At 36.3% G+C, this 23,865-nt stretch overlaps 2 protein-coding genes across 15 annotated transcripts in view; one reads left to right on the top strand and one right to left on the bottom strand.

The window, feature by feature from the left end:
- Positions 1 to 506: 506 nt before the first annotated feature.
- Positions 507 to 17,099, bottom strand: LOC129576949 (NAD kinase-like). Of its 9 annotated transcripts, none has more exons than XM_055463153.1 (8): positions 12,191 to 12,314; positions 7,772 to 12,115; positions 2,743 to 2,826; positions 2,525 to 2,654; positions 2,286 to 2,389; positions 1,789 to 2,143; positions 1,571 to 1,702; positions 507 to 1,467 (listed from the first exon to the last, which is right to left on the bottom strand). In XM_055463153.1, the coding sequence occupies exons 2-8, from the start codon at positions 8,686 to 8,688 to the stop codon at positions 1,030 to 1,032; spliced, it is 2,160 nt and encodes a 719-aa protein (XP_055319128.1). In that variant the 5' UTR covers positions 8,689 to 12,115; positions 12,191 to 12,314; the 3' UTR covers positions 507 to 1,029. The 9 variants fall into 9 exon arrangements, with proteins under 9 accessions (XP_055319128.1, XP_055319133.1, XP_055319135.1 ...); XM_055463158.1 differs by lacking the exons at positions 7,772 to 12,115; positions 12,191 to 12,314 and adding exons at positions 3,243 to 3,579; positions 5,195 to 5,343; XM_055463160.1 differs by lacking the exons at positions 7,772 to 12,115; positions 12,191 to 12,314 and adding exons at positions 3,243 to 3,579; positions 5,112 to 5,310.
- The window catches only part of LOC129576952 (chromatin assembly factor 1 subunit A-A), a 31,907-nt gene continuing 14,116 nt past the window's right edge, over positions 6,075 to 23,865 (top strand). Inside the window, exons 1-2 of one of the 6 annotated variants that reach the window (XM_055463167.1) lie at positions 6,970 to 6,985; positions 22,463 to 23,117. In XM_055463167.1, coding sequence (XP_055319142.1) covers positions 22,968 to 23,117 — 150 coding nt within the window. In that variant the 5' untranslated portion in view covers positions 6,970 to 6,985; positions 22,463 to 22,967. Of the gene's footprint in view, positions 6,626 to 6,969; positions 6,986 to 11,937; positions 11,954 to 15,120; positions 15,270 to 15,531; positions 15,611 to 18,599; positions 23,118 to 23,865 lie in introns of those variants that run through there. The other 5 variants (XM_055463169.1, XM_055463168.1, XM_055463170.1 and 2 more) reach the window with 5 other exon arrangements.

Below are 23,865 nucleotides of genomic sequence, written 5' to 3'. Positions count from 1 at the left end.
AATGAAAGGCAAATGAAGTTCAGAATATTTTCAATCCTTGGTGATATGATGACCGTTAAATTTACGAATAGACAAGATTGAAAATGAAGTAATTCAAAGGAATTAGCATGATAATATGAACAAATAAAAAAATTCGTATCAAGAACTTTTCTTCAAAAGTTTCATACAAAAATCATGTCAAATTTTGCAAGACACATTTTTTTTCAACATTTTTTCGTCTGAAAAAAATTGACATGTTTTTTACATGAAACTTTTTTTTGCGATTTTTTTGGTCGTTATTAAGATAATATGTTATTATTATGTCAAATCTTTAATAAAGTTATTAAGATAAAAAAAATCCCAACATAACATAATAATAAATATGTCGGGCAATAACATATTAATAACATATCGAAAATGTAAATCTGTATTTACATAAATGCCATAATTTGAAACAGGATTGTATGCTCTTTAAATTGAAAACTACCATTTTTTTTTTATCTAAAGATATGAAAAACACTCTAATGTATATGTACGTTCGGTTTTAATGTTAAAATTTGATTTTATTTAAGTAACAAAAGGAAAAAAAATTTGGTTTAACAACAAGATATTAGTTTTGACATTATTTGTTTTGTTCCTTTAAAGAGATTGTCAAAATTCGATTTTATACACCATTTTTTTTGTATTTTGTTTAGCTTTAATATAGTATAAAAAATGTTCATTTAAAAATTGGAGGAACCATAACAATGTTCGCATGTTCCATCGAAGAAAAAAAGAATAGTGGTACCTACAATTAGAAAATTGTTGTTGCTGCTGCTCTTACATAGTAGAAAATTTACTAATTTAGCAAAAAAAAAGAACAAAAACAGAAGTTTGTGAAACAAATTGTCTTCTTTTTTTTCATCATTTTATCTCTTTTCCTGTTTCTTAACTTTCTTTCATTTGTGTTTTTTTCTGTTTCCTGCTTGAAACAAAAACTTTTCATTTTTTGTGATAAAAATTATAAATTAAAATGGTTGATCACAAATTTATGTTTGTTTTGTTGTTTGTTCACGAATCATTAATATTGTTCATATCGAAGGTTTTTTCCAATTCGTCGAGCGCATCGTCCGAACCCGAACCATCGCCCGATGCGGTCAGATCGCTCAGTTCGTCGAGGCTTTTTTGCGATTTACGAACGTTCCAATGCAAACATTCAGCCAACGAGTCAAACCAATCGGATATTTGATCCTGAGCACAAATGGAGGGTACGGGATATATTGACGTGGTCACACGCAAACTATCACCATGCAATAGCTCTTGCCGATTTCGGCCATCGAATGATACCCAAGACGTGTTACGGCTGTCTAGCGATACGGAAATTTTCAATTCAACGCCCGCCGGAACGACAATTGGTCGGAAACTGAGTGAATGCGGACAGATTGGTGTTACCATGATGGCCGGCACCGATGGATGTATCATTGACGCACCAGCAGCAACCGCATAGGCCTATTCGAAACGATGATAAAGTGAATGTTAATCGGTTGATTCGAACGAGAGAGAGAGAGAGAGAGAAATGAAATTTGTCTCTCAAGCATGCGTATATATTTACCGTGCTTCCCGTTGGTGTTGACACAATCAAACCATCACCTTGAACGGATGTGATATGCTTACCATCAAGGAATAAATCAATATTACATAGATATGGTGATGGACCACGATCTATGACCACTTCATTGAGCACCTACAAAAAATGATGTCATGTTTTAATTTACGTTGTTATCGATTGATTTGTATTTTATTTTTGAATGAAATCACCCCAACACTAACCAAAATATTAGTAGCTGGCTTCGGTGTTACTGCTGTACCATTCGATGAATCAATGGCCTTATGGGCGAGCCAATTCTTCTCGCAACTATTTTCGTTCGGTTCTTCGTTCTTTCGCACGATGATGCATCGCAAGCGACTTCGTAATGTTAGGGCTGCATGTCCTTCAAGCACATTAGTCACTTGCTCCTGGAAATTGTCAAACTGAAACGGTGTCAAAAAGCCCAACGAACCCAAATGGAATGCCATTACGGGCGGCACCGATTGTTGAAACAATAGTGATGCATACAGTAGTGTACCGTCGCCGCCTAAGCACACAATAAAATCTATACGATCGGTTAAATCGTCACGGCCATCTCTGATTAAATAGTGAGCGAGTGAGAATTGCGATGGAAACACGAGAAGAAGAGGAAAAAAAAACATAAAATTAATTAATCGATTGAACTTGAAACGAAATGCCGTTCACAAAATATCTTCCTTCTTTCTGGGGAAATACATACTTGAACGTCACCAATTTATCTTTGATTTTTTGAAATTTTTTGTCTCTTAACAACGCTTCGTCATCTAATATAGCCGCTTCGACCCAAACTACCATGTGTTTTTCCTGTACAATTTACAAACAGATTTTAATCACACAGAAAAGTAAAGAATTGTTCAAAAGGTATCATTTTCATGGCACAACTGATTACAATCGTCTGCCATAGAAATAGTGTGGCAAAATAAAAAATATATTTTATACCTGAATAAGCCATTCAACGAGCTGCACAAATGGTGGCAACACCAACTGATCACGAACTTTTTTGATGACAAGCACTGCCAACGGTGGTTTATACCAAGTCAATCGCTGACTGGCCGGATCTTGAATTTGCCTATAGTGTCACACATTGAAATTTCACTCGTCAGTCCAAATGGATTCGATCGAATTTGATTTTAATTGAAATAAAATCAAGTACTCACATGACCATCGCCGAGTTTTTCATAATCCGTCCACATGGTCCAAACTGCTGAAATGGTGATGGTGCATTTAGACTTCTGGTGCGCCTAAGATCGAAAGATGGGAATTGAAAAAATATTCGTTTCACCTTCAACCATACTGGTACTGAACATGATTTACAATTGTCAATGGTTTTATACAAAATAAAACAATGATTGCAAACACGCATTCACAATGATAAAAAAAAAATCGTAGTAATCGAAGTGCTCTTAACTATAGCTCGTTATCACGTTATCACCAATCAATTGGCAAATGTTTAAACATGTGAAATGAGATCCGGGGTTTTTGTCGAGCGTTTGAAAAAATTGAAAAACAACCCATTACACTTCTATTTTATTCGAACTTATTTATCATTCAATACATTTATTTGGCATCGATGGCAGGGCGAAAAAAAACAAACAAACCAAAATAGCACGAGAAAATTACAAAAAAAAAAAATTTCATTTCATTTCCAGTTTATCACCTTAATACTCGTTGCGATGGATCGACTTTTTTGGCGGTGGGTACATCACCGTTTGGTATTTCATGATCGAAAAAATTCGTACTCAGGGTCTTGACCCGATCCATATTGTTTCGTTTGGGCTAGCTACTGTGCTTTATTCTATGCTCTCTCGTCTCTGTCTCGCTATCTATCTATCTCTCAATGAAAAACCAACAAAAATCAGCTCTCCTACACACTGTGCATTCGATTCGATATTATTAAGATTCTCAAAATCTCTTTCTCGGTGTCTATCGCGGGCGCGCTCTGTGTGTGTATCAGTTCTATTGTTGAACACAACGACTACTTTCTGATCATGCCGCTGAAAATGATTTAAAAACACACCGAAGCAATGAACGTTATGTTACGGTCACTATGACTTTTTTTTTTGCTCTTCAGACTGGTTGGTCGTCTGTTGTTGACTTGTAGCAAACGACGAGTGAACCTAAAGTGAGGGCAAATGTTCAAAACGGAATTGCTTCTGTTTTTTTTCTTCTGGTCTGTCTCTTTGCGATTTGCACACTTATTGTATATGAGTCGTCTGATATTAAACGAATAGGAAAAATGATTTGAATATATATTTGAATTGTTTTTGCTGGCGGCATTCTTCTCTCTTCTCGACTATTTCTTCTTCTTCTTTTTTTTACGCACGATCATCAAATCACCACACATACAGAGAAAAATCGGTTCGGCTCACCACGAGACGGCATTCAACCATTAAACTTTAATACTTCAATTTTTTTTTTAAAAAGCAGGTTTTTCGGTTGTTTTCGGGTTGCTTCAGTAACAACCAGAGACAGTGAGACAGAAAAAAAAAGGTTGAGGTGAGGAAGAAAAAAAAAACAATCCACAGCCACAAAAACAACACACCAGCAAAACTAAATGGCAAAATGATGAATTTATTATCATTAAAAATATATATGCTTTGGACATCATCTCATCATGGTGGGACACAAACACAATCGCAATCGGAATCGACCTACCGATGAAATCGAACGAGAGAGAGAAGGCAAAAAAAACCAATCGCCACATACCATTACTAAAGCAAATAACGTGTTTTTAGTTTTGCCATTGGACATATTTTTTTATTCGTCTTTTCATGCGAGTATATCTCTCAATGATTATGGGGCTACTCGATATTAACCGAATCGAAATTAAAATTTATGTAAATCTACACTGTCAGTGTGGTGTTCGTGCATCTCATCAAAAGTCACAATCAAATTCAATAAATAAAATAGATGAGGTAACACACACGCAAAAAAAGCAAAGGTAGTAAGTAGTAAGTCCAAGGTGTGCGCAATAGTAAAGACCCAAATAAAAAAAAAAAAAAAATTTATAAACAACAAATTCAATAAAATACTCAAACAGTTACACATTACACGGAGAATAATTGATCTATGAATAAATATGCGCATGAAAACCGTCAAAATTAAAATTCTATCTGCACATATCCTTTGGGCAAACGACGTCGCCAACAAATTCATCGTGTTTTGTGTGTCGGTTCCAATCGATTCGGGTGTTTTATTTTCTGTGCCTTTCCTTTTATCCATCGTCTATTTTGCTCTATAACTATTCAGTTCACACGAAAGAGCAATGTCAAGCGCGACCATTTTTCGGTCAAAATTCAAACATTCATTTTTGTGAATGGTTTGGTTGTGATGGAAAAAAAATATATGATTTGTTTTGTTTTTCACTGTTTCAGTCGGTTTGACAAGACCTTGGATTTCATTTGTTTAAAAATAGAAATCAATCAAATCAAATGTTGATAACAATGTGCAGCAATCACAGAGACAGAGAACAAGAAAATCCACCCTTTTGAACAAGAGTACAATTATGCATTTATGCCATCACTACAATCTACAACAAACGAATGATCTTTTGTTATTTTCAGTTTTGTTTTGGAAACTTTTTTTTTCTAAATCGAACTCAGCACACACTCATTTGACAGCGCAAAACTGACTCTTTACCGCGTGCGCAACCGAAACGAGAGATGAAGCGAGAAAAAAAAAATTGAGTGTCCGAAAAACGTGCACGACACAGCTACTGGACAACAGCAGCATCATTCCTTTCGGATATATCACCGAGAGCAACACGCAACAGCAACCGTAGCCAATGCTCGTTAATGTCGTCGCGCTTTGGTCGGGGTCTTGTACTTTGTTTTTTTTTTCATTCCCATTCTTTTCCTTCTACATTGTACTTATCTGTCTTATTGTTGTTTTCATAACTATTATCATCGGCATTGCCCATTGTGCAATCTCAAACATGATTCGCACACCGTCCGCTACACAATTTTAAGCATTGCATCTCTTTTGCTACGCTGTGTCGCCAGCCCATTCCACCTGATACTTTGTACTTTTCCGAAATGTTTATTCATATACGTGTTTTGTGAACCGTTGACACATACAAATACACACACAGAGAAACAGATGATAGAGTGAAGTCTCGTTAACTTGAACGAGCATCGAATATCGCACTGGATCTAAAATTCCTTTGTTTTTTTCGTTCAATTTCTACGTGCATTGGCTATGATTTAAAGGTGGATTTTTGGATAAAAATGGTAAAAATGTTAGTGCCATATCGAAATTATACATTCAATCTTATCAGTTAAAACAATCTTTTGCCCTTATCACGCGGAAGTTTTTTTCTCCATATTTAATTTTCGTTTTATCGATGTGCTACTGTAGAACCAAGCGTGTTGTGTGCGATCATGCCGGAATATTCGAATTGTCTCGGCTTAAAGCTATACACCGATCATTATCCAGCATGTGAACAATTTAAAACTAGTCTTTTCATCATCGAGCGAATAAACAACAAAAAACGTTGTTATCGTTCTATTGTGGCATTTATAATTTTCCGTTTCTAGTTAGTGTTTCAAACCGTGTCTATCGAATTTGTTTAAATTTTTGAGAGACAAAGAGAAAGATGAAGAAAAGGTGAAACAATTGAATCGACTTAGCTGTAGAATGATTCGTGCCATCGAATACAGAATGGTTCTTTTTGTTGGCTAAAAAGTGAAAGTGATTGAATGAGATTTTGATAGAATATTGATAGAATGAGATTTTAAATTAAATTTGGTCGTTTTTCTAATTCATTGCCAATGGCCACTATTTTGACGGCTTTCATTTTTATTTTTCTTTGCTTTTGACTTTGTCGTTGCTATCGTTGTCTTTGACTGTCTCTAAAAATCAGACACGAAATCAAACCATAATGATGTCATTAGTGTGTTCCGTTTTACTCTATACGATCAGCTTGCGGGCCGCAGCCACAGCTACATTCACACAAATTCAATCAAAACCGAAGCAATCAATGTGGAATCGATATGATGTTAAGCATACTTATTAAATTGCCAATGCGATCAAGAATTCACGGTACGTTGATGCAATTAGATTAATTTATTTGTCTCTTCTGTATCTTTCTTTTGAATAGATTTAAACTAGAAAACCGGCTTGAAAATGACACATCAAATGCTTGTGATGACTTTTTTCTAGTAGCAAAATAATATTTTTTTTTTACTGTTGAATCAACAGTGTTGATTAATTACGGGTACAGAATTTAAATATTTTTTTCTTCTATTTCATAAGAGAGGATACAAAGTACATGTTTTCTTCGTAAAATAGTGAGATTGCAAAAAGATTTTCTTTAGATTGATTTGGAATTTTTTTTCTTCAAATAATCGCGTCGTACTTCCAGGCGTTTCATTTCGGCGAGAACTTTAATCTTTATCTACGGTGTGTGTTGCTATTTATATTTTCACCTTAGAAGTTGAACGTCTTCGAAACAGCCCCTGTCCACAGCGAAAAAAAAAACAGGAAATTAATCCGTAGCAACGAAGCTAACGAATAAACACTTAAAACAATACTAAAACCGGCCAACTTTTTTCAAAATATACCAAGTGTTCACGGTTCAGTTGTCCTTTCCGTTTTGCTCAGTCCATTTCATGTCAATTTTAAATCCAAGTTAATAGTCGATTTGATTAACGAGCATTAATTAATGTATTCATTAAAATGAATTTACGCGTGTGCATATCGTTCAACTGGTGTATGTATGTGTGTTTGTCTACGTGTTTTCAACGTGCAATTGTAATAGCGTCCAATTCTGCTGAAAAACTCGCAAATAAATCGATCGTGGAAAAATACGAATGGACATAAGATACAGAATTGAGCCAACCACACAACAGAAACTAATTAACCCTATTCTAACCCTACAGACATTTCGAGGTCAATCGGTACGCATTCTTTTGTGCACTATCCGAAAGAGAGAGAGAGAAAAAAGAACACACAAAATACAATTAAATGTAACACAGTTCCGCTTTTGTCACACTCAATCGACCTATAAACAATGACTCTTCGAATTTGACAACATGTTCGATATTCAATTTGCGTGTACTCACGCTAACCGCATCTAAAATGCCATCAAGTATAACTTGCGCAATTGAAACGAACGGTGGCGAGCACACAATTTGGCAACCGATTGAGAAAAATAATACAACTTTGTATTTCTTTTTTGTCACTTACGGCCATGTTCCAGATCTCTTTCGATGAGGAAGATTGAGATCCTCTTCTAGCGCTTGATCGACGACGGCTGACGCTGTTTCGTTGCACGGATAATGACAATCGCGCGTTGTTGTTTTTTCAGTCATCGTTCGTGTGTTTCTGTTGATTGCATCACCTGATAAACATTTTGCATGCACTGTGCCATTGTTACTGACGCCACCACCGTAATCGCAGCCGCCGTCGTCGTCGTCATCGTCACCGTAGCCGCTGTGATTGGCATCAGTTTTTCGAGAATCCGGATCGTTCGTTGCTAATGAAATCGATGACGATGATACGTGTGTATTGGGCAATGTCTGTTGCTTTGCATTCATTCGTTTGTTTACAGTGCTCGAAATGTCATTGTTGTTTTGATTTTGCCGTTTATAAACCATGATTTTATCCGTATGAACACTACTAACATTTTTTTTACTCGATTTATCACAATGGTTCAAGTTCCTGGTGACATTGTCACCGTTTACCGATGTCGACAATAACAACGACGACGATGATGACGATCGATTGCTCACACAAGCACTCCTTCGTTGGCGGTTTGTGGCGAGTTTATTGCTATTGTGGTTAGCTGCACTTAATGAGGTCTTTTCACTGATGAAAGTTCCACCATTTACCAACGTTTTTTTATGATCAACACCAATTTTTTGATTAACACCACCACCGCTGCTGGTTTTGTTGTGCATATTTTGATTGTAACGATGGTACGATTGATTTGGTGCCATTGTGGGTGGAATGTAGTACTTTTGCCGTCGATTGAACCACGATAATTTGTATTGAATACGTTCATTGAGCCGCGATCGATGCAATGTTGCCAAATCAATATCCGAAAAGTAAGACATCTTTGGTGTATTTATCGATTGTGATTCGTTCGTTTTCTCTTTGAACATAATTCCTGATGTGTCAGCTATTCTAACCGATAATACTGTTAACTAGTGCTTTGTTGTTGTTGTTGAAAATCGACATACACCCGTACAGTAAGATAGATGCACTGAAAGCAATTTGCAAAATTCAATTTGTTGTTGTTGTTGCGCTCGTTCAAATTAATGCGAATGTTAGTTTCAGAGTTTGCCTTATTTTGACTATGGACTTGGATTCGTTGATTTTAGCCTGGCTTTGCTTTGCTTTGCTTTGGTTAACACTAACATCACATAATTGTTTGTCACACACAGAGACAGACAAAGACGCACACACACTCAGAGACACTAATTATTATTTCAAATTTATGGTGAAAATTGACACGGAGTGCATTTTAAGCGATGAGCACACTTTCGACCTCTGCGTAAACGATCGCCATTCATTCCATATATATATATTGCACATGCACGTTTCGATCACACTTTTCAACGATTTAGATTTGAACGTCAAAATGAAGAACAAATGAAGAAGAAGAAAAAAGTGCACACGAACACACAGACAACTAACTAATGTCACTCTATATTCCGAACGTGTGCCGTAGAATATAAAAAATGAAATAAAACCAAAAGCGATTAACTAACGAAGTTTCAATGTTTGAACAACAAACAGTAACCGAAGAAGAAAAAAAGCACAAGAGTATTGAACTAGAGTAGAAAAAAAAAACGGTCGATCGATGTGAGACACACTTATCATCGACCGAATTGAATGAATGAACAAGCGATTGAATGAATCGGCTGTCAGGCTGGCTGGCTGGCCAACTTTGGAACGGCAACAGAATAGGCGAGAAATAAACGAATAAACGAAAAAAAAAAACAAAAATAATGCGAAGAGAATTCAATACATTGAACGCGCGTGCGGATAGTAGCAACCGCAACAGCAGCAGTAACTGCAATATCAATGTGACTAAACACAAAATAACAGCAACCACACCAAATACCAGCTAAATTTTAATGAAGTGAAGAAAAAAAAACAGAGTCAACGGAATAAAAAAAAAGAAAAATAATAAAAAGCCATAAGCGAAATAAAATACGCGGACAAATCATTCACACACTGAATATAATCAACACTGGCTGTTTTTCCCGCATACATACGGGGCATTCAGAAATCCAAAGTGGTCAACACAAAGACATCACGTGAACATGTACACTATAATGATTTGTGTGACATTTGCCACATGAATAAAAACAAAAAGTGGACGGAATTTCTTCGGTGTCCGCCGTTGTATGTGCGCTTTTTTCCAACTTTTTCTTCTTCTTTGAATGGTACGGTTTATTTTACATGTTGCTGAAAAACCGAAATTTATGTGCTCTCAAATTGCGTGTACACCGAAGAGCATTATGGAGATCTGTGTGTGACCTGAGTAGATGAAAAACGGTATTTTATGCATAGCTCCAAATATCTACAGTGTACTCGTGCCTCTTTTTGCTACTACTCTTTTTCTCTCTCTCTCTCTCTCTCTCTCTCTCTCTCTCTCTCTCTCTCTCTCTTTCCTTCTCGAACCCATCTTTCTCCTTCAGTTTTCAGCTTTCTCATTCAATATTGCGTCGGTCCGTTTTCCCCAATGGACTGACGATTGTTTCTATATTTTAAAACGTGTTGTTGTTGTGCTTTTGTTTTCTTTCTCCGTTCCGACCAACTCCGAACGAATCGGGAGAATCATGTAACCAAAATGTGAAAATATATAAATCAATCAATGGAAATTAACGACAAACAAACCAATTTGGAATGAATATGCGCGCGAGCCGCCGTTTGACATCGTCAAAATGAATCGACTCTGCGAAAAAAAATAAATAGAGTAGTTGAACTAGAAACGTGTGCGTATCGATCATTGTTTGCGTAGTCTTTGGACTCTGTGCAAGCTCACAGTAGCATAATCACAGTTTGAATTTTGTGCCGTTTTCGTATTCCAAATGCATGAAACCAAGTGTGATAGAGTATCATGCGTCAGGCAATAAAAAATGAATATATAACATTGAAATGAAAAACATAAATTTACGTATACATTCTTATTTCATTCCCGTTTACTATCATAATTACTGATTTCTGTATTTCACAACATTGTGGCAAAGTCAATTCGAACAACAAATGTTATGACCAATACACAAAGCGAAAGTAAGTGTATCAACACAACCATATTATACACCATTTCTTTGTTTCGTCGCTGGGTTGTTTTATAGACAGTTTTTAGTGTTTCAATTTTTCGAAATGTGCTGATAAACAGAGCCTAATGTAAAACTGCTTCAAATGACCAGTGTTCATTCAGTATGTGTAGTGTTCAAAATCCAATTTGAGCGTTGATTCAATAAAACTTGATCTTTTACGCGAATAAATACGACCGAATTGTATAACATGCACGGCGCAGTCTCTGCTCCATTGCAATCATAACAATAACAAGGTGTATGGTTTTGTTTACAAGTTCAAAATATAACAATCAACTGTCTTATTGACTATATTGTTCTGGGTTTGAATGTGCGTGCGTGTCATGTTTGTACTATTTACGATTTGATCGATCCCGTTTGGTGGGTTTTTTCTGTTGTTGAACGCATTTTTCGGTCGCTATCCTCTCTACTATTCGGTTGTTTCTCCACTGCTATGTTCTGTCTTTCAATGGTCTCGAATGTTCGTTAAGTATCTTCAAATTTCCGAAAAACGCTCTAATCACTATCGATTTGTAAATTACATCATTCACATCGGACTATGTCTGATTACATTGTTTGTAGAATTTATTTACTCTTTGATTTGAAATACTTTGTTTTATTTTTCGTAGCAAATGCCACCACAACACCCAATCGAGTGTATTGTTATATTCTCATCATGACATTCCTTTATTGAAGTTCAATGTCCAGCATAGTTTTTGAACCTATTATCTATTGCATCTTCAGACGGAGTACCATTATCTATCATATAGTCAAGTTCAGTTTTACTACAAACTGTCACGTTCAGTTTTGGATAGATTTAATCTAATCGATCGATGACGTCAAAGGATTTTTACGGACAATAAATTTGAAGAGTTTTTCGATTCGAGCATGTTGCATTTTATCAATATTCGAGTACGAATATTGAGCAGGTTTGCGTAAAGTTTGTAAATAAAGTGTGTTGCATTTGTTTTTGACATGTGTGAAGCTTAAATTGGGTGTATGTTTTGCTGGCGGTGGCAGCAGCAGCAAATCAACTGGAACCGCAAACATTGGTTCGTTTGTTCCGAATAAATTGTTTGTTTTGCTAAAATCCAACATTGTTATTATATCACCCATAATTACGATAATATTAATGTTATAGTCATTGTGTCTGTTGAAATATTTTGCATCAACACATTTTGTTTTCTATGGCTGTGCTGCTTTTTTTTCCTGCTAAGTTGTTTATGTCATTATGGAACCGGATTTCTCCCGATCGATCGAGCTAAATTGTTATACAGTAAATTCAATCGTCAAATAATTTAGAACCATATGAATATTTCACTAACATTATTTTTACCATTCATTATTATGTATGCCGGCATTTAAAACGACCAATGCTTTTTTTTTGGTCGGTTCAAAAATCCAACGGACACAGCTGCATATATTTATTCTAGCCTCTCTGTCTCTCGCTCTCCCTATCCGATCTCTGTGAAATATTCCGAGAAATGATTGCGTAGTTGAAATTTTGCCATTTCAAACACTTTTAATATTCGTATATGTTATGAAACGGTTTTTCGGAGGAGCGCTGACGGTGTCTCTCGTGAGCGCTGACACGTATTTCGAAAATCGAACGATAACCACAAGTGTTAAATGCTTCGTTTGTTTGTTGTTTCGTTTCAGTATTACTTCTTTTTTTCTACTTTGCCCCGTAAATGCGTAATGTTTTAATTGTATAATCATACTATTCCATGCTATCAATGTGTGATTGAGCTGTTATTTGTCATGACACTTTTCAAATGTCGAGTGATTTAGGGCGAACAGTCGATGATCGTACGCAAATCAATTTGGTGTGTTGTCAATTTTAATGCCGTTATCAATTGTTTGTTAAAGAAATAAGTTTCGATTCCATTGAACAGGGAAAAAAGAACAGTTTTGTCGAACGTATCCAATGTTTAGTTGCAATTTTATCGATTTGTTTCCGTTTTTTTCAATTTTGTTTGCAAAAAAGTACGAAAAACGTTTTCTTTTCTATCAAACTGCGATGCCAATCAAAAATAAAACATCGAACAAAATAATGACGATCGATTTTAAAGTGTGCTTACCATTCTCGAAATGCTTCTTTGTTATCTGAATCGCTGCCGGCTGGTGGGAATGGGCCTAAATCACAGCATCCATTTGGAATGTGGTGATTTGTATTACTCGATGACATGATGACTTCTTAATTTGATTAATGCACTGATTCGGTTGTTGAATTTTGGTACCTGAGACACACCCACCCAAACGCACACACACACACACACACACACGTGTTGTTCTTTCCGACAAAAACAATCGTTGTTTGCAACTGAATCGTAGGTGCAAGATATGAATCTTGAGCAATTAAAATCGCAGCTAAGTTAATTTGAACGAATTGTAAGTATGCACTCGTGCTGGTCAATTCAAAAATGCAATGCTTGAAAAAAAATTGAGGCTTTCTAAACAATATTTACGGTTCGTAGTAAATAAAACGGCATTGCAAACGAATTAATGATTAAATTGACCCAATTGTTAAAAAAATGCATTTCAAGCACTTTGCTGTTGTTGCTGTAACGCACGCACGTGTGTTCGCAATGGTTTTTTTTTGACCCGGCACCGTTTCCGATTCAATTTTTTTTTATTTTGAAATGCATTTACAGTTCGCATCAAACCAAATACTAAATCAAAATTGTTGTCAAATAACAAAGTATAAACAATTACACACACCACATTAACTGTTCAAGGGATAATGACACTCCGAAACAAGTGAGTGAGAGCAACGACAAAGAAAATACACGAAGATAAATAAAACGAAGGAAAGAAAAAAACACACAAAGAGAGTGAGAAATAGAAAAAAACATTATCAGAGAAACAAAGATAATGACTTGCAAACGGGCGACACTGTCACACTCAATTTTAATTGCGAATCGTGCTCTCTGTCAAATCACCTGCGCATTTTTTATTTCATTTTCTTTCAATGATTCAATTTCTCTTCAACTTTCCTTTAATGAATATTGAATATTGTTTTATCGATTTTTTTTTGTTTGGGTGTGTGTTGTAAATTTGAACTCAAAAAAAAAAAAAATAAAATCAATCGTTTCCTTGATCACTTTCCATTCAGCCGAATGTCCACTTTTGTATGTATTTGATACACTTGATTTTTTATTGAAATGTTGTCGTCGTAGTCGTCGTGGTTTTCTGTATCCATTACGAACAATTCGGATTTGGATATCGCAATGGTGTGATGTATTATATTTCAGTCATACGTTCCCCCGGTACAATGCGATTTAAATGTGAATAAATCCAATAAAAAATTGTGTTCGTTCGTTGGCACTGAATGTTTATTTTTCACACCAACAAATGATAAATAACTTTATGGCATATTATTTGGTTCAAGTTTACTTGACCGTGGGTACTCTCTCTCTCTCTCTCTCTCTCTTTTTTTGTGTTATCTTCTGTGCATTCCTTGCATGCGATTAAACTGTCAAAATTCTCTATCGCATTCCCAGCGTGTGTATGCGTATGCGTTGTAATTACACATTGAATTCTCTCGTTTTTAAGTGACAATTTTGACGTTTCTGACATTTGTGACATTCGACCGTTTCACCGTTCGAACAGATGTGTTTATTCGTCGAAATCGATTTGAATCGATCGGCTGCTGCTACTCATTTCAAAATTTAAATTGCTCGTTTTTTTTTTCTCGTCACATAAATATTGTGCAATTCATGCAACTCGAAACGCATCACGCTTTTACACAGAGTCATTGTCATTAACACAAGTTGATATTATGAAAATAGCAACCGATAGAAAAGTCAATAGTTTAAGCTTTCGTTTAGTTTGTGCGTAATGTCAATAGATGGCTCTACATTATCTATGTTTCGACTTTCAATCGCATGAATTTTGAATTTATTACAGTGATGTGATAATCTGGTCATTGTTTTGCATTACATTTACCGTTAGAAATCGAATTGAGCCACAAACGAGCACAAAGCGTATATTAAATTTGAAAATGGGATGAAAGTGATTTTGAAACTAGTTGTATGCAATGCTTGCTATGTGGCATTTGCATAGTTGTTTCAGGTAAATTTTCAAATTGATATCATTTTCGATGATTAAATTGGTTCAATTTTCGATGTTTCTTGAATTGCTTGTTCAACATCAATGATGTTTACGATTTAAATTTGATTGTTATAAAAATCATGATTTTAATTGTATTTAATTAAAGGTAAAGCTTTGAAAGCAATCAATGAAATGCGTCAAACTGTGCACTTTATATATTGTTTGTTTGTTTGTGTTTTTCTCTCTCCTCATGTTTATTTGAGTAATTACTGTCGAGTATCAAGGGGTCCCAGTTATTATCGGGAAAATCAATTAGCCATGTGAACAAATGACATCAATCTAACTCATTGGAATTTGCCAAGGTAAACGGTACGATACGCACGACCATACATATTCTTTGCAATCGAAAAACAAAAACATAGCATCAACCAATGTTCTGAAGGTAATGTGACGGATAGAGAAAGGTATTTGAAGTTCATTTGGTGCCCAAATAAAGCCGATATAAAATTATTGCAAACAAAAAAAGGGATCCAATGACAATGTATGTGTGTGTTTTTTTTTCGCTCACCGTTGGATGATGACTGGATAAAAAGAATCCAATAAGTATACGCTTGATTGTGTTGCGAATGATGTGAAACGTGAATGAATACATCGCAGTTGCCGTTCAATTTTGATCATCATGTCAAAGAACAATCTAATACACGTATGTGTTCAGCTCTCCGTTCACCTTACTTTCCATTGTCTACTGTGTTTTTTTTTACTCGATCATTTTGCGCTACCTTGATTTCATATTTCCCAAAGGTTAACAGGTCTATATTCAATGAAAATCATTTTTTTCATTCGGCTCAATTTTTTTTCCCTTCGTTTCTTATTCGCGCGCGCACACGCATTTAGGCTACATATATGGAAATGTAGATCACAATTTTTACTGACGTATTATTGGCAATTAGACTACGAGAGGCTCGCATAATATTTGTTATGCGCCGCTTATTTGTTCTCGAAATAATATTAAACGTTTGGCATGTACTACTGAGTTCTGCAAATGGATTCCATGGCAAAATTCTTTCTCTTACACTCATTCTCATTCCCTCACTCACACTATTGCTATCTCACCCTTACACTCGTGGTCGCTCTGCCAACGTTTCATAATTTAAATGATGATGACGAGCGAGCGAGCTGGCGGTAGCATTTCGGCGTGGCAATATTTCCATTATTGATCAATTTTCGGTGAAGCCATAAAAAAGAAATGCCCATTTCGAAAAATAGTACTTAATATTGGTCATAAATGTATGGGCACTAAAATCCAAATTACCGGCTCGCAACATCGACGGATTTTTTTTATTGACGTATGAAAATGATGGTTTGCGTGTGAGAGTGAAGGAAAAGCACTTTTGCACAAAATTTACTTACCGAAACACTTTTTTCATCTGCACGGGTACTTTACGCAATGGGCTGGGTGATCCTCCAGGCGATTCATTTTCCGATTCTTGCACTAGAATTCGGGCCAACGCAAGATCTTCTTCCTTCATCTTGTTCTCTCGTTTTTTCACTATCTCTCTCTCTCTCTCTCTCTGTTCACTTTCTTGATAGATCCGAAAATCAATTAAACTTCTTTATGTCACCGAACACGCACAATTTTTTGTTCCCTTCTTCTTCACCTTCATACAATTTCTAAATGGGGCCTATTTTCAAAGACGAAAGAATTGAAATGTGAACTCTTCACACAATCGGCAAACTATTTTGTAAATAAAATTTCTTATTCATTTTGGATACAGGAAGACGCGTTTAAAAAAATGATCGTTTGTTTTCTTTCGGTAGCTTTCTTCTGAACGAATAAAAAAAGTGTTCTTGACACTCGCAGCGAACACCTCAGCTTAATGATTTAAGCAAAATAAAATGTAAGTCAGAAAACAACGGGCGAAACACCAGAAAAATTTACACCAAACTTATTCACTCAACGACGAATGATACAATCAAAACTGTTCCATCAAAAATAAATAAACACCGAAAAAAAAGTATTAACGACAAATGAGAAAAAAGTCGAGCGCGAAACGCATCCGATATGAGTGTGTGTCAGTGAAAACTACTCAAAAAAAGTATAAAAATATATATATATATATCTAATGAATTGAATATATTAATATTAAAGCATGCGCATAAAAATAAATACTAAAATCGGTTTGTCGGATTTAAATACAGCCTCTCGGCTAAGCGGCGCAAACAAATACAATCATATTACTTGCGCAAACATGTATATTCGACAATTATCGGCAACCGTATCCCAATGTATGTGACTCTTTTAATATATAGATAGATATAGATGTGCTTTCCTTTTCGGTTAAGTCGCACTCAGTGAAATCTGTGTGTAGCAGCAGCAGCAGCCGCAGCAGCATCAACAGTGTTTCTCCGAGTCTGAGTGAACAGGCATTAAGAGCAGACACAAGTACACGAAAAAAGCAACAAAATAAATGCACGTAAAAAAGTGGAGAGTTCATCTTTGTGTATTTCGTACGACGATCATTACAGTGTCGCTCGCACATTTGCGTACTTCAACACAAGCTCTTTTTCTCTGTCTAACACATTTTCTCGCTCATATTCGAAGGCGATATATCCGATGAAATCGAAATGAAAAAATATATATATCATCTCTCACTCTCTCGTAAGACATATATCATTGTTTACACCAACATTTGCTTGCAAAGCCCATTGTCGTTGTCGTTGTTGTTGTTGTTGTCGTCGTCGTCGCAAAGGTATGCTCGAATTTCTTTGACACAAGACGAAAACAATTCGATCATACGTGTGTTTCAATGAGTTATTGAATGCCTTTTCTCTCTCTCTCTCTCTTTCTTGACTGAAAGACACATTTTTGCTCAGCGAAGTGTTCGCTGTGCGAATATGACATAGTTGCTATGTGTTTGATCGATCAAGGCCCTGTATGATGTGCACATGTCTGTGTTCTCGCTGAAATGAAGAAAATCGACAAAAGATTTTACGCAATTTTTGTGTGATAGAGATGAAACATGGAGAACAATGAGCCAGCGAAAAAGCCAGCGCAGCAGGAATTAACATTGAAAACGATATTGTTACATCAAAATAAATTTATAACAATGCATACCGTTTGGATTCAATCTTTCAACAGAAAAAAAAACACGATAAATGATAATATTGATTTAAGCTAGCATTAAATATGTTCATCCGGGATCGATTGAACAAACAGAGAAGAAAAAAAATTTGCTGCGAAGATTTTGAATTGCGATAACGACAAATTCCGCGTTCCATTTTTTGTTGCTCACGACTTTTGGCTCACATTTATATTTACATTTTATTGTTCATTCAATTTGAAATTGTTCACTTGGTATTGTCGGATACAATGCGAATTCAGGTGGATTACATGCCAAACTGGGCTGGAATTCTAAGAATTCCACCGAAATCGTTCGGAATTATTTTTTTCGTACATAAGACCATATTGGAGTGAAAGAGAGAGATTCCACTATTTCTCAGCGTTCCACCGGAATTATTCCGATAACTCAAGGAAGAGTGGATTGTGTGAGAAATAATTGCGGTGGGACGCTGAAAAATAGTGAAATCTCTCTCTTTCACTCCAATATGGTCTTATGTACGAAAAAAATAATTCCGAACGATTTTGGTGGAATGACTTAGAATTCCAGCCCTGGTCAGGAATTGGCTGTTGCATGCGTCACACATATAGATAGCATCGCGATGCAAAATCGTCCCGAATCAATTGAACACGCATTATTTCTATCTAATATCATCGCCATCATCATCATCATTGTCATCATTGAACATCATTGCGTCGCGCAAGTACTTGCATGCACTCCCTGAAAAAGCGCTGCGGACGAAATGTGCATATATAGTACGTGGCTCTGATTGCTTACACAAACATTGCAAAGCCAATTGAAATATTCAATAAGTGCACACACATATTCTGATCGTTGCTGTTGGCTTTTTCTTTTTCTTTCACGTGTACGTTCTTTGTGTATGTGAAAATGAACAGAGCGCTGATTTCAAAACCACCACGAAAAACGAAACGAAAACCAAAAATCAATCAGCACAAGCCCCAATTCGGTATTTTACCGTGGTCAATGTACCTAATCCAGTTCGAACAATTGTTTCATCGAATCGCTAAATTTTTCATAAACATTGGCCAGGGAGTAGGCCAAAATAAACAATAATCAAACTAGCTCATTGGGTGCTCTTTTTTTCCCTTTTTCGTGTCGAATGGTAAACATCCAATCAAATCAAACTCTATATGTGGAGCAAATATATTTTCAAAAGGATAAATTATAAATGGGACAAAAATAAATGCGTCTATTTAAATGTTGATTGGAATAAAATGAAAGAAGAAAATGTTGAACATTAACGATTCGTTTGGAGAGAGAGAGAGAGAGAGAGAGAGAGAGAGAGAGAGAGAGAGAGAGAAAAAAGAAATTGTGCGAGTTAAGCACATCTTGTACTGTGCTTAGTTGTGAATAATGCATTCATCCTCAGGACATGCGGAGTTTCTTCACCTTTTCCGCTGCTGAAATGTTCAGCTAAAAAAGCATGTGAAACAGTTTTTCCACTGTGGAACTTAGTTTAGTTGCGTGTGTCGCACACTTTCCATCGCAATGGTTGTGAGGGTGTATGTGTGTGTATGAGACTCACACGTATTACGGCACATTTGTATGTATGCGAATTGCGTCATTAAATCCACTGTTTTACAATATGTAAACATGTACTGATTTTTTCATCCCTTCTCTCTCCCTCTCTCTCTCTCGCTCTCTGTTCATTCTCTCATGTTTATTATTTAAATTTGGATTCGATGGGCTGTCTGCAAGTATTTGAAGGACAACATAAATTCCATTCGATAGTTTACTGAAATTATGAAGTATTCTGACAATGGTTTTTTTTTTCGTTCTCGTTGGCTTTATTCATGCATGAATTCATATTTCTGCTTGAACACATACATTTGTGTGCGTTCGAATTTATTTTTCTTTGATTGGAGCAATGCACACAAAAACTTGAATCTATATCCAAAACTAGTGGATTAGATACGGGCAAAGTGCGATTGGGGAGGGTGGAAAACGAGACTTTCACCACCAGTCTCCACCACTGTGTCCGAATCATTTTCATCGGGCAAAGGCATACAAAAACACACATTCACACATTTGCACATTGGCCTAAGCCGACGCAAGGAAGCATCATACACATGTATTGATTGTGTTGCGAAATATACAAAATGTTGAGCTTTCAAGCGAACTTATTCCATTTTCGCCAGTCGCATGGCATTTACTGTCAAACTAACAAAGGCAAAAGCACGTACCAATACAAGCTCCAGACACACATACATACACTCAAATACATGCACACAATCAGGGGTTACTATTGGATCCTTTCTTGTACTCTCTTCTTTCGATGTGTGTCTCCAGTTCTCTGTCCAGGAAAAGTTTCTCCACCAACCAAATTTTCCCCGTATGTGCGTTTGCCTCTCATTTTGTTCGCCACTCTCACGCTCTGTCTGTCTCTATCTCTCCCTCTCGTTCTCTCTTGTTCTCTATACGTAAACTTTCGCGCTAATGTTGTACGAACGGTTTTTCCATGCTGTGTGGCTGAGCGCTGAACGCTTCATTCTGGTGTGTTGTATATTTTGCAACAGTACGCTGATGTTAGAATGAGCGAAACACAAATCGGCACTCACGGCAAGCACTCGATGACGGTGTGTGCATTTTTCATTTTTCAACTACGGCGCGATTCTTCTTTTTTTCGGGTCGTTCGCTTCAATTCGTAACAATCGATTTACCGTAAAAAAAATATAGTAGCAGTGCTGTTTTGTCTTCATTTCCGAAAAACAACAACAACAAAAAAAAAAAACAATCGTTAAATGCTGGTCTTGTCAACTTGTTAAATCTACTGTTCGTTCTTGTTTGATATTACTTAGTTAATTTCTTTCGCATGAACTGTGAACCGTTTTACAGAAAAAAATTTTTTTGTATCAAAGCAATGAATTCCAATTATGTGCTAAAGCAATTGCATGTAGCAAAAAGTGTTGTAGAAAAGCGTGTGAGGTGTGCAACAACAGCAAAAATAACAACAACAAAAAAACTCGATACAGTTGAATCAAGCATTTGATGTTTTTTCTGGCTACCCATCTCAGCATTTTGAGTGAAATGGACGAGCTCACCGTTTCGAAGCCCAAGTCAAGCTTAAAACAACTGTAAAGTGACGCAGTGTGATTCCTTAATCAGTAATAAACAGTTGAAAGTCACTTGAATTTTGCAAACACAGCACTTTGAGGAAGAGAACGAGAGAACGAGAGAGGAAAACATCAACATACGAAGAAAAAATTGTGAAAACAAACAGAAAATTCTAAGAAGAAAAATTGTGTGTGTTTGTGTGTCTGTGTGCATCAAGTGATTTGATGTCAAAGAAGAAGAAGAAATAAACAAACCAAAAGAGAAAAGAAAGCGAAAAACAAACAACAAACCACATTTTTGGTGGCAAAAATGTACAGATAAACATTGGCTGTAATACAATTAGTAAAAAAAAACACAGAAGAAACAGTGATTCTGAAGTGCTGTAAACGTCTGATAAATTTGTTGTAGCAAATATTCGGCACACGCATTTCGAGGCAGAGTGTGTTCGATATACAGCAAAATCCAATCGAAAAAACATCCATCATGAAACATGATAACGAACAAGTATTATTATGACGGAGCGAATTGATAAAATATCAAAGGTGAATGTTCCAAAAGTGAGTGTCCGTGCGCGCGCCAAGACTTTCCCAACACCCTCCTCCTCATGCCAACAGCAACAACAACAACAAAACAACTATAACGAGTGGAAAAAACAAGCCATTAATAGTGTCTCAAATGAACGAAATTCGTCTATCGCTTTTGTTGATTGAAATACCCATATTCAACGGGCGCATAGAGTCTGATTTGGATTGCAAGGATATACAGTTATAGTTGTTGTTGTTGGTTTTTTTTTATGTGTGTCTAATGAAAAGGGGCTATCTAACTTGCACAACCTCGACAAAATAAAGAAAACGAAAACAAAAAAGAAAATCACATTCGGTAAAAGTTCGGATATTGAACCGATACGACATCGCAGTAATATTGAGTTGCGATTCACAGCGATTTCTAGTTTCTCTGCTTTCGTCGTTTTTCTTTTATATCGTCAGGTTCCACCGAATAGAGAGAAGAAGAAAAAAAGAAATATCCAATTTTTCGTTCTTTCATAAAACTTAACTAATATCGCGTCTATTACATACAAGTTACTCATAACTGCGACACAGCTGAGAACTATTTCGAATCGATGTGGCCATTACCCCTTTTCGGTGGATGTGCGCTTATTTTTAGCAGCAATTTGTTGAAACCTCAACTAGTCTTTCGTCCGTATTCTGCATTTGCATTGAAATTTTGCAAAAACTAACAACAAAAGCGACGGGAAAGAAACAGACAGCCAAAGTGATTGAGGGAAATTTTTAATTTTATATCTTATACAAGTATTTTCGCAAAGTGAAGAGTCATTTTTGTTTATTGTTCGTTCAATGAAGTGAATAAAGGAATCTTCTACACAACAGCATATCACAGGACGCTAGACATTAAACTACACAAAAATAAATTGCAGATTGAGAGAGGGAGAGAGAAAACGAAAAAGAAAAACAAAAACGAGACCGAGTTCAGGGAATATTGTGCGAACAAGAAGAGGAAATGTGTCAAAATGCATTATAGTAAATGTTTATTTGTTGGAAACAATGGAGAGCTCGACGAGCAAAACCAAACACTTGAATAACTTTAGCTGGCAAGACTCTACGTTTGTGTATTTGGATAGGAAATGGCAAAGCGATCCTCCAAGAATACCATGGAATGGTGCTTAAAGTGGTATAAAACACCGAAATAAAACGATAAGACCGAGAGAGAGAGAGAGAGAGAGAGAGAGAGAGTCGTTAGCAAGAGAGAAAGGGAGTAAGGAGTAAAACGAAACGGGGGATAGAAGCAAACCTGCAGAAGCCAGAAGCTAAAATAGGAAGAACACACACAAAACAATAGCCGAAAGAAATGCCGTTCGGTCGTCGTTCACCGTTAGAAACATTGGCGCTACCGGGTGCAATGTTGGCCTATAAATACAGCCAATTCCGACAGCGTCGCCGTGAAGCAGCCAGTCGTCGTGTCACTGAAAGAGAACTATCAGCTTTGCATCACAAAATCGTAAGTTTCAACCCTCGAATACAATTTCACTTCTATCTGTTCACTATCGTACAAATCATATACAACATATTCAGTCGCAATTCAAAATATTACTTTCAATTTGTATTACAACCGAATGTGCAGAAAGATGGTAAAAGAAAAAAAAACACGCACGCACACTAGAAATTTCGAATTCATAATTACATTCAACATTCAGGTGGTCATAACAAATGTATCCCCTATGCGTGCAAACAATGGATGCGAACAACATACACATACTCTCTCTCTCTCTCTCTCTCTCGCTACATAGGTACGAGAACAATTTGTTGTTGTCGTTGCTGTTTTGTTTTATTTCGCGAAATCCTTCAAGCACGCAACTTTTCAATTTAGTGCACTTGAAATGGTAACGACTAAAGTAAAATGTTCATGTCGATATACTAGTTTACGTGTAGTAAAGGAATGAAAGTTCGGTGTTTGTGTGTGTTTCTCTCTCTCTCCCTCTCTATCCCATATGAATTGAATTTTTTTTACCTTGGTTGGGGATTTCAATTCTCGCTCGTTGTGTTTGTGCGGCGTGCGCGTTTTCTCTCTGTTTGTCGCGCGCGCCCAGCGCACACTGACTTCATGTGTGGACTTTCTTTGGCAAATGGATTTCATTGCTTAAATTAATACGAATGAATTCTTTTTCTATTTTTCCTCCCTTCATTTCGCCATTTCGAATGTGGAATGAATGCGCCGATAGAAAGTGAGCGAGTGATTTATTTGTAAT

This window comes from Sitodiplosis mosellana, unplaced genomic scaffold (assembly GCF_009176505.1).
Source record: "Sitodiplosis mosellana isolate CC-2019 unplaced genomic scaffold, AAFC_SMos_1.0 Smas_scaffold_6191, whole genome shotgun sequence".
NCBI lineage: Eukaryota > Metazoa > Arthropoda > Insecta > Diptera > Cecidomyiidae > Sitodiplosis > Sitodiplosis mosellana.
The sequence above is the reverse complement of the archived record's forward strand: the minus strand, read 5'-3'. Positions and strand labels throughout refer to the sequence as shown.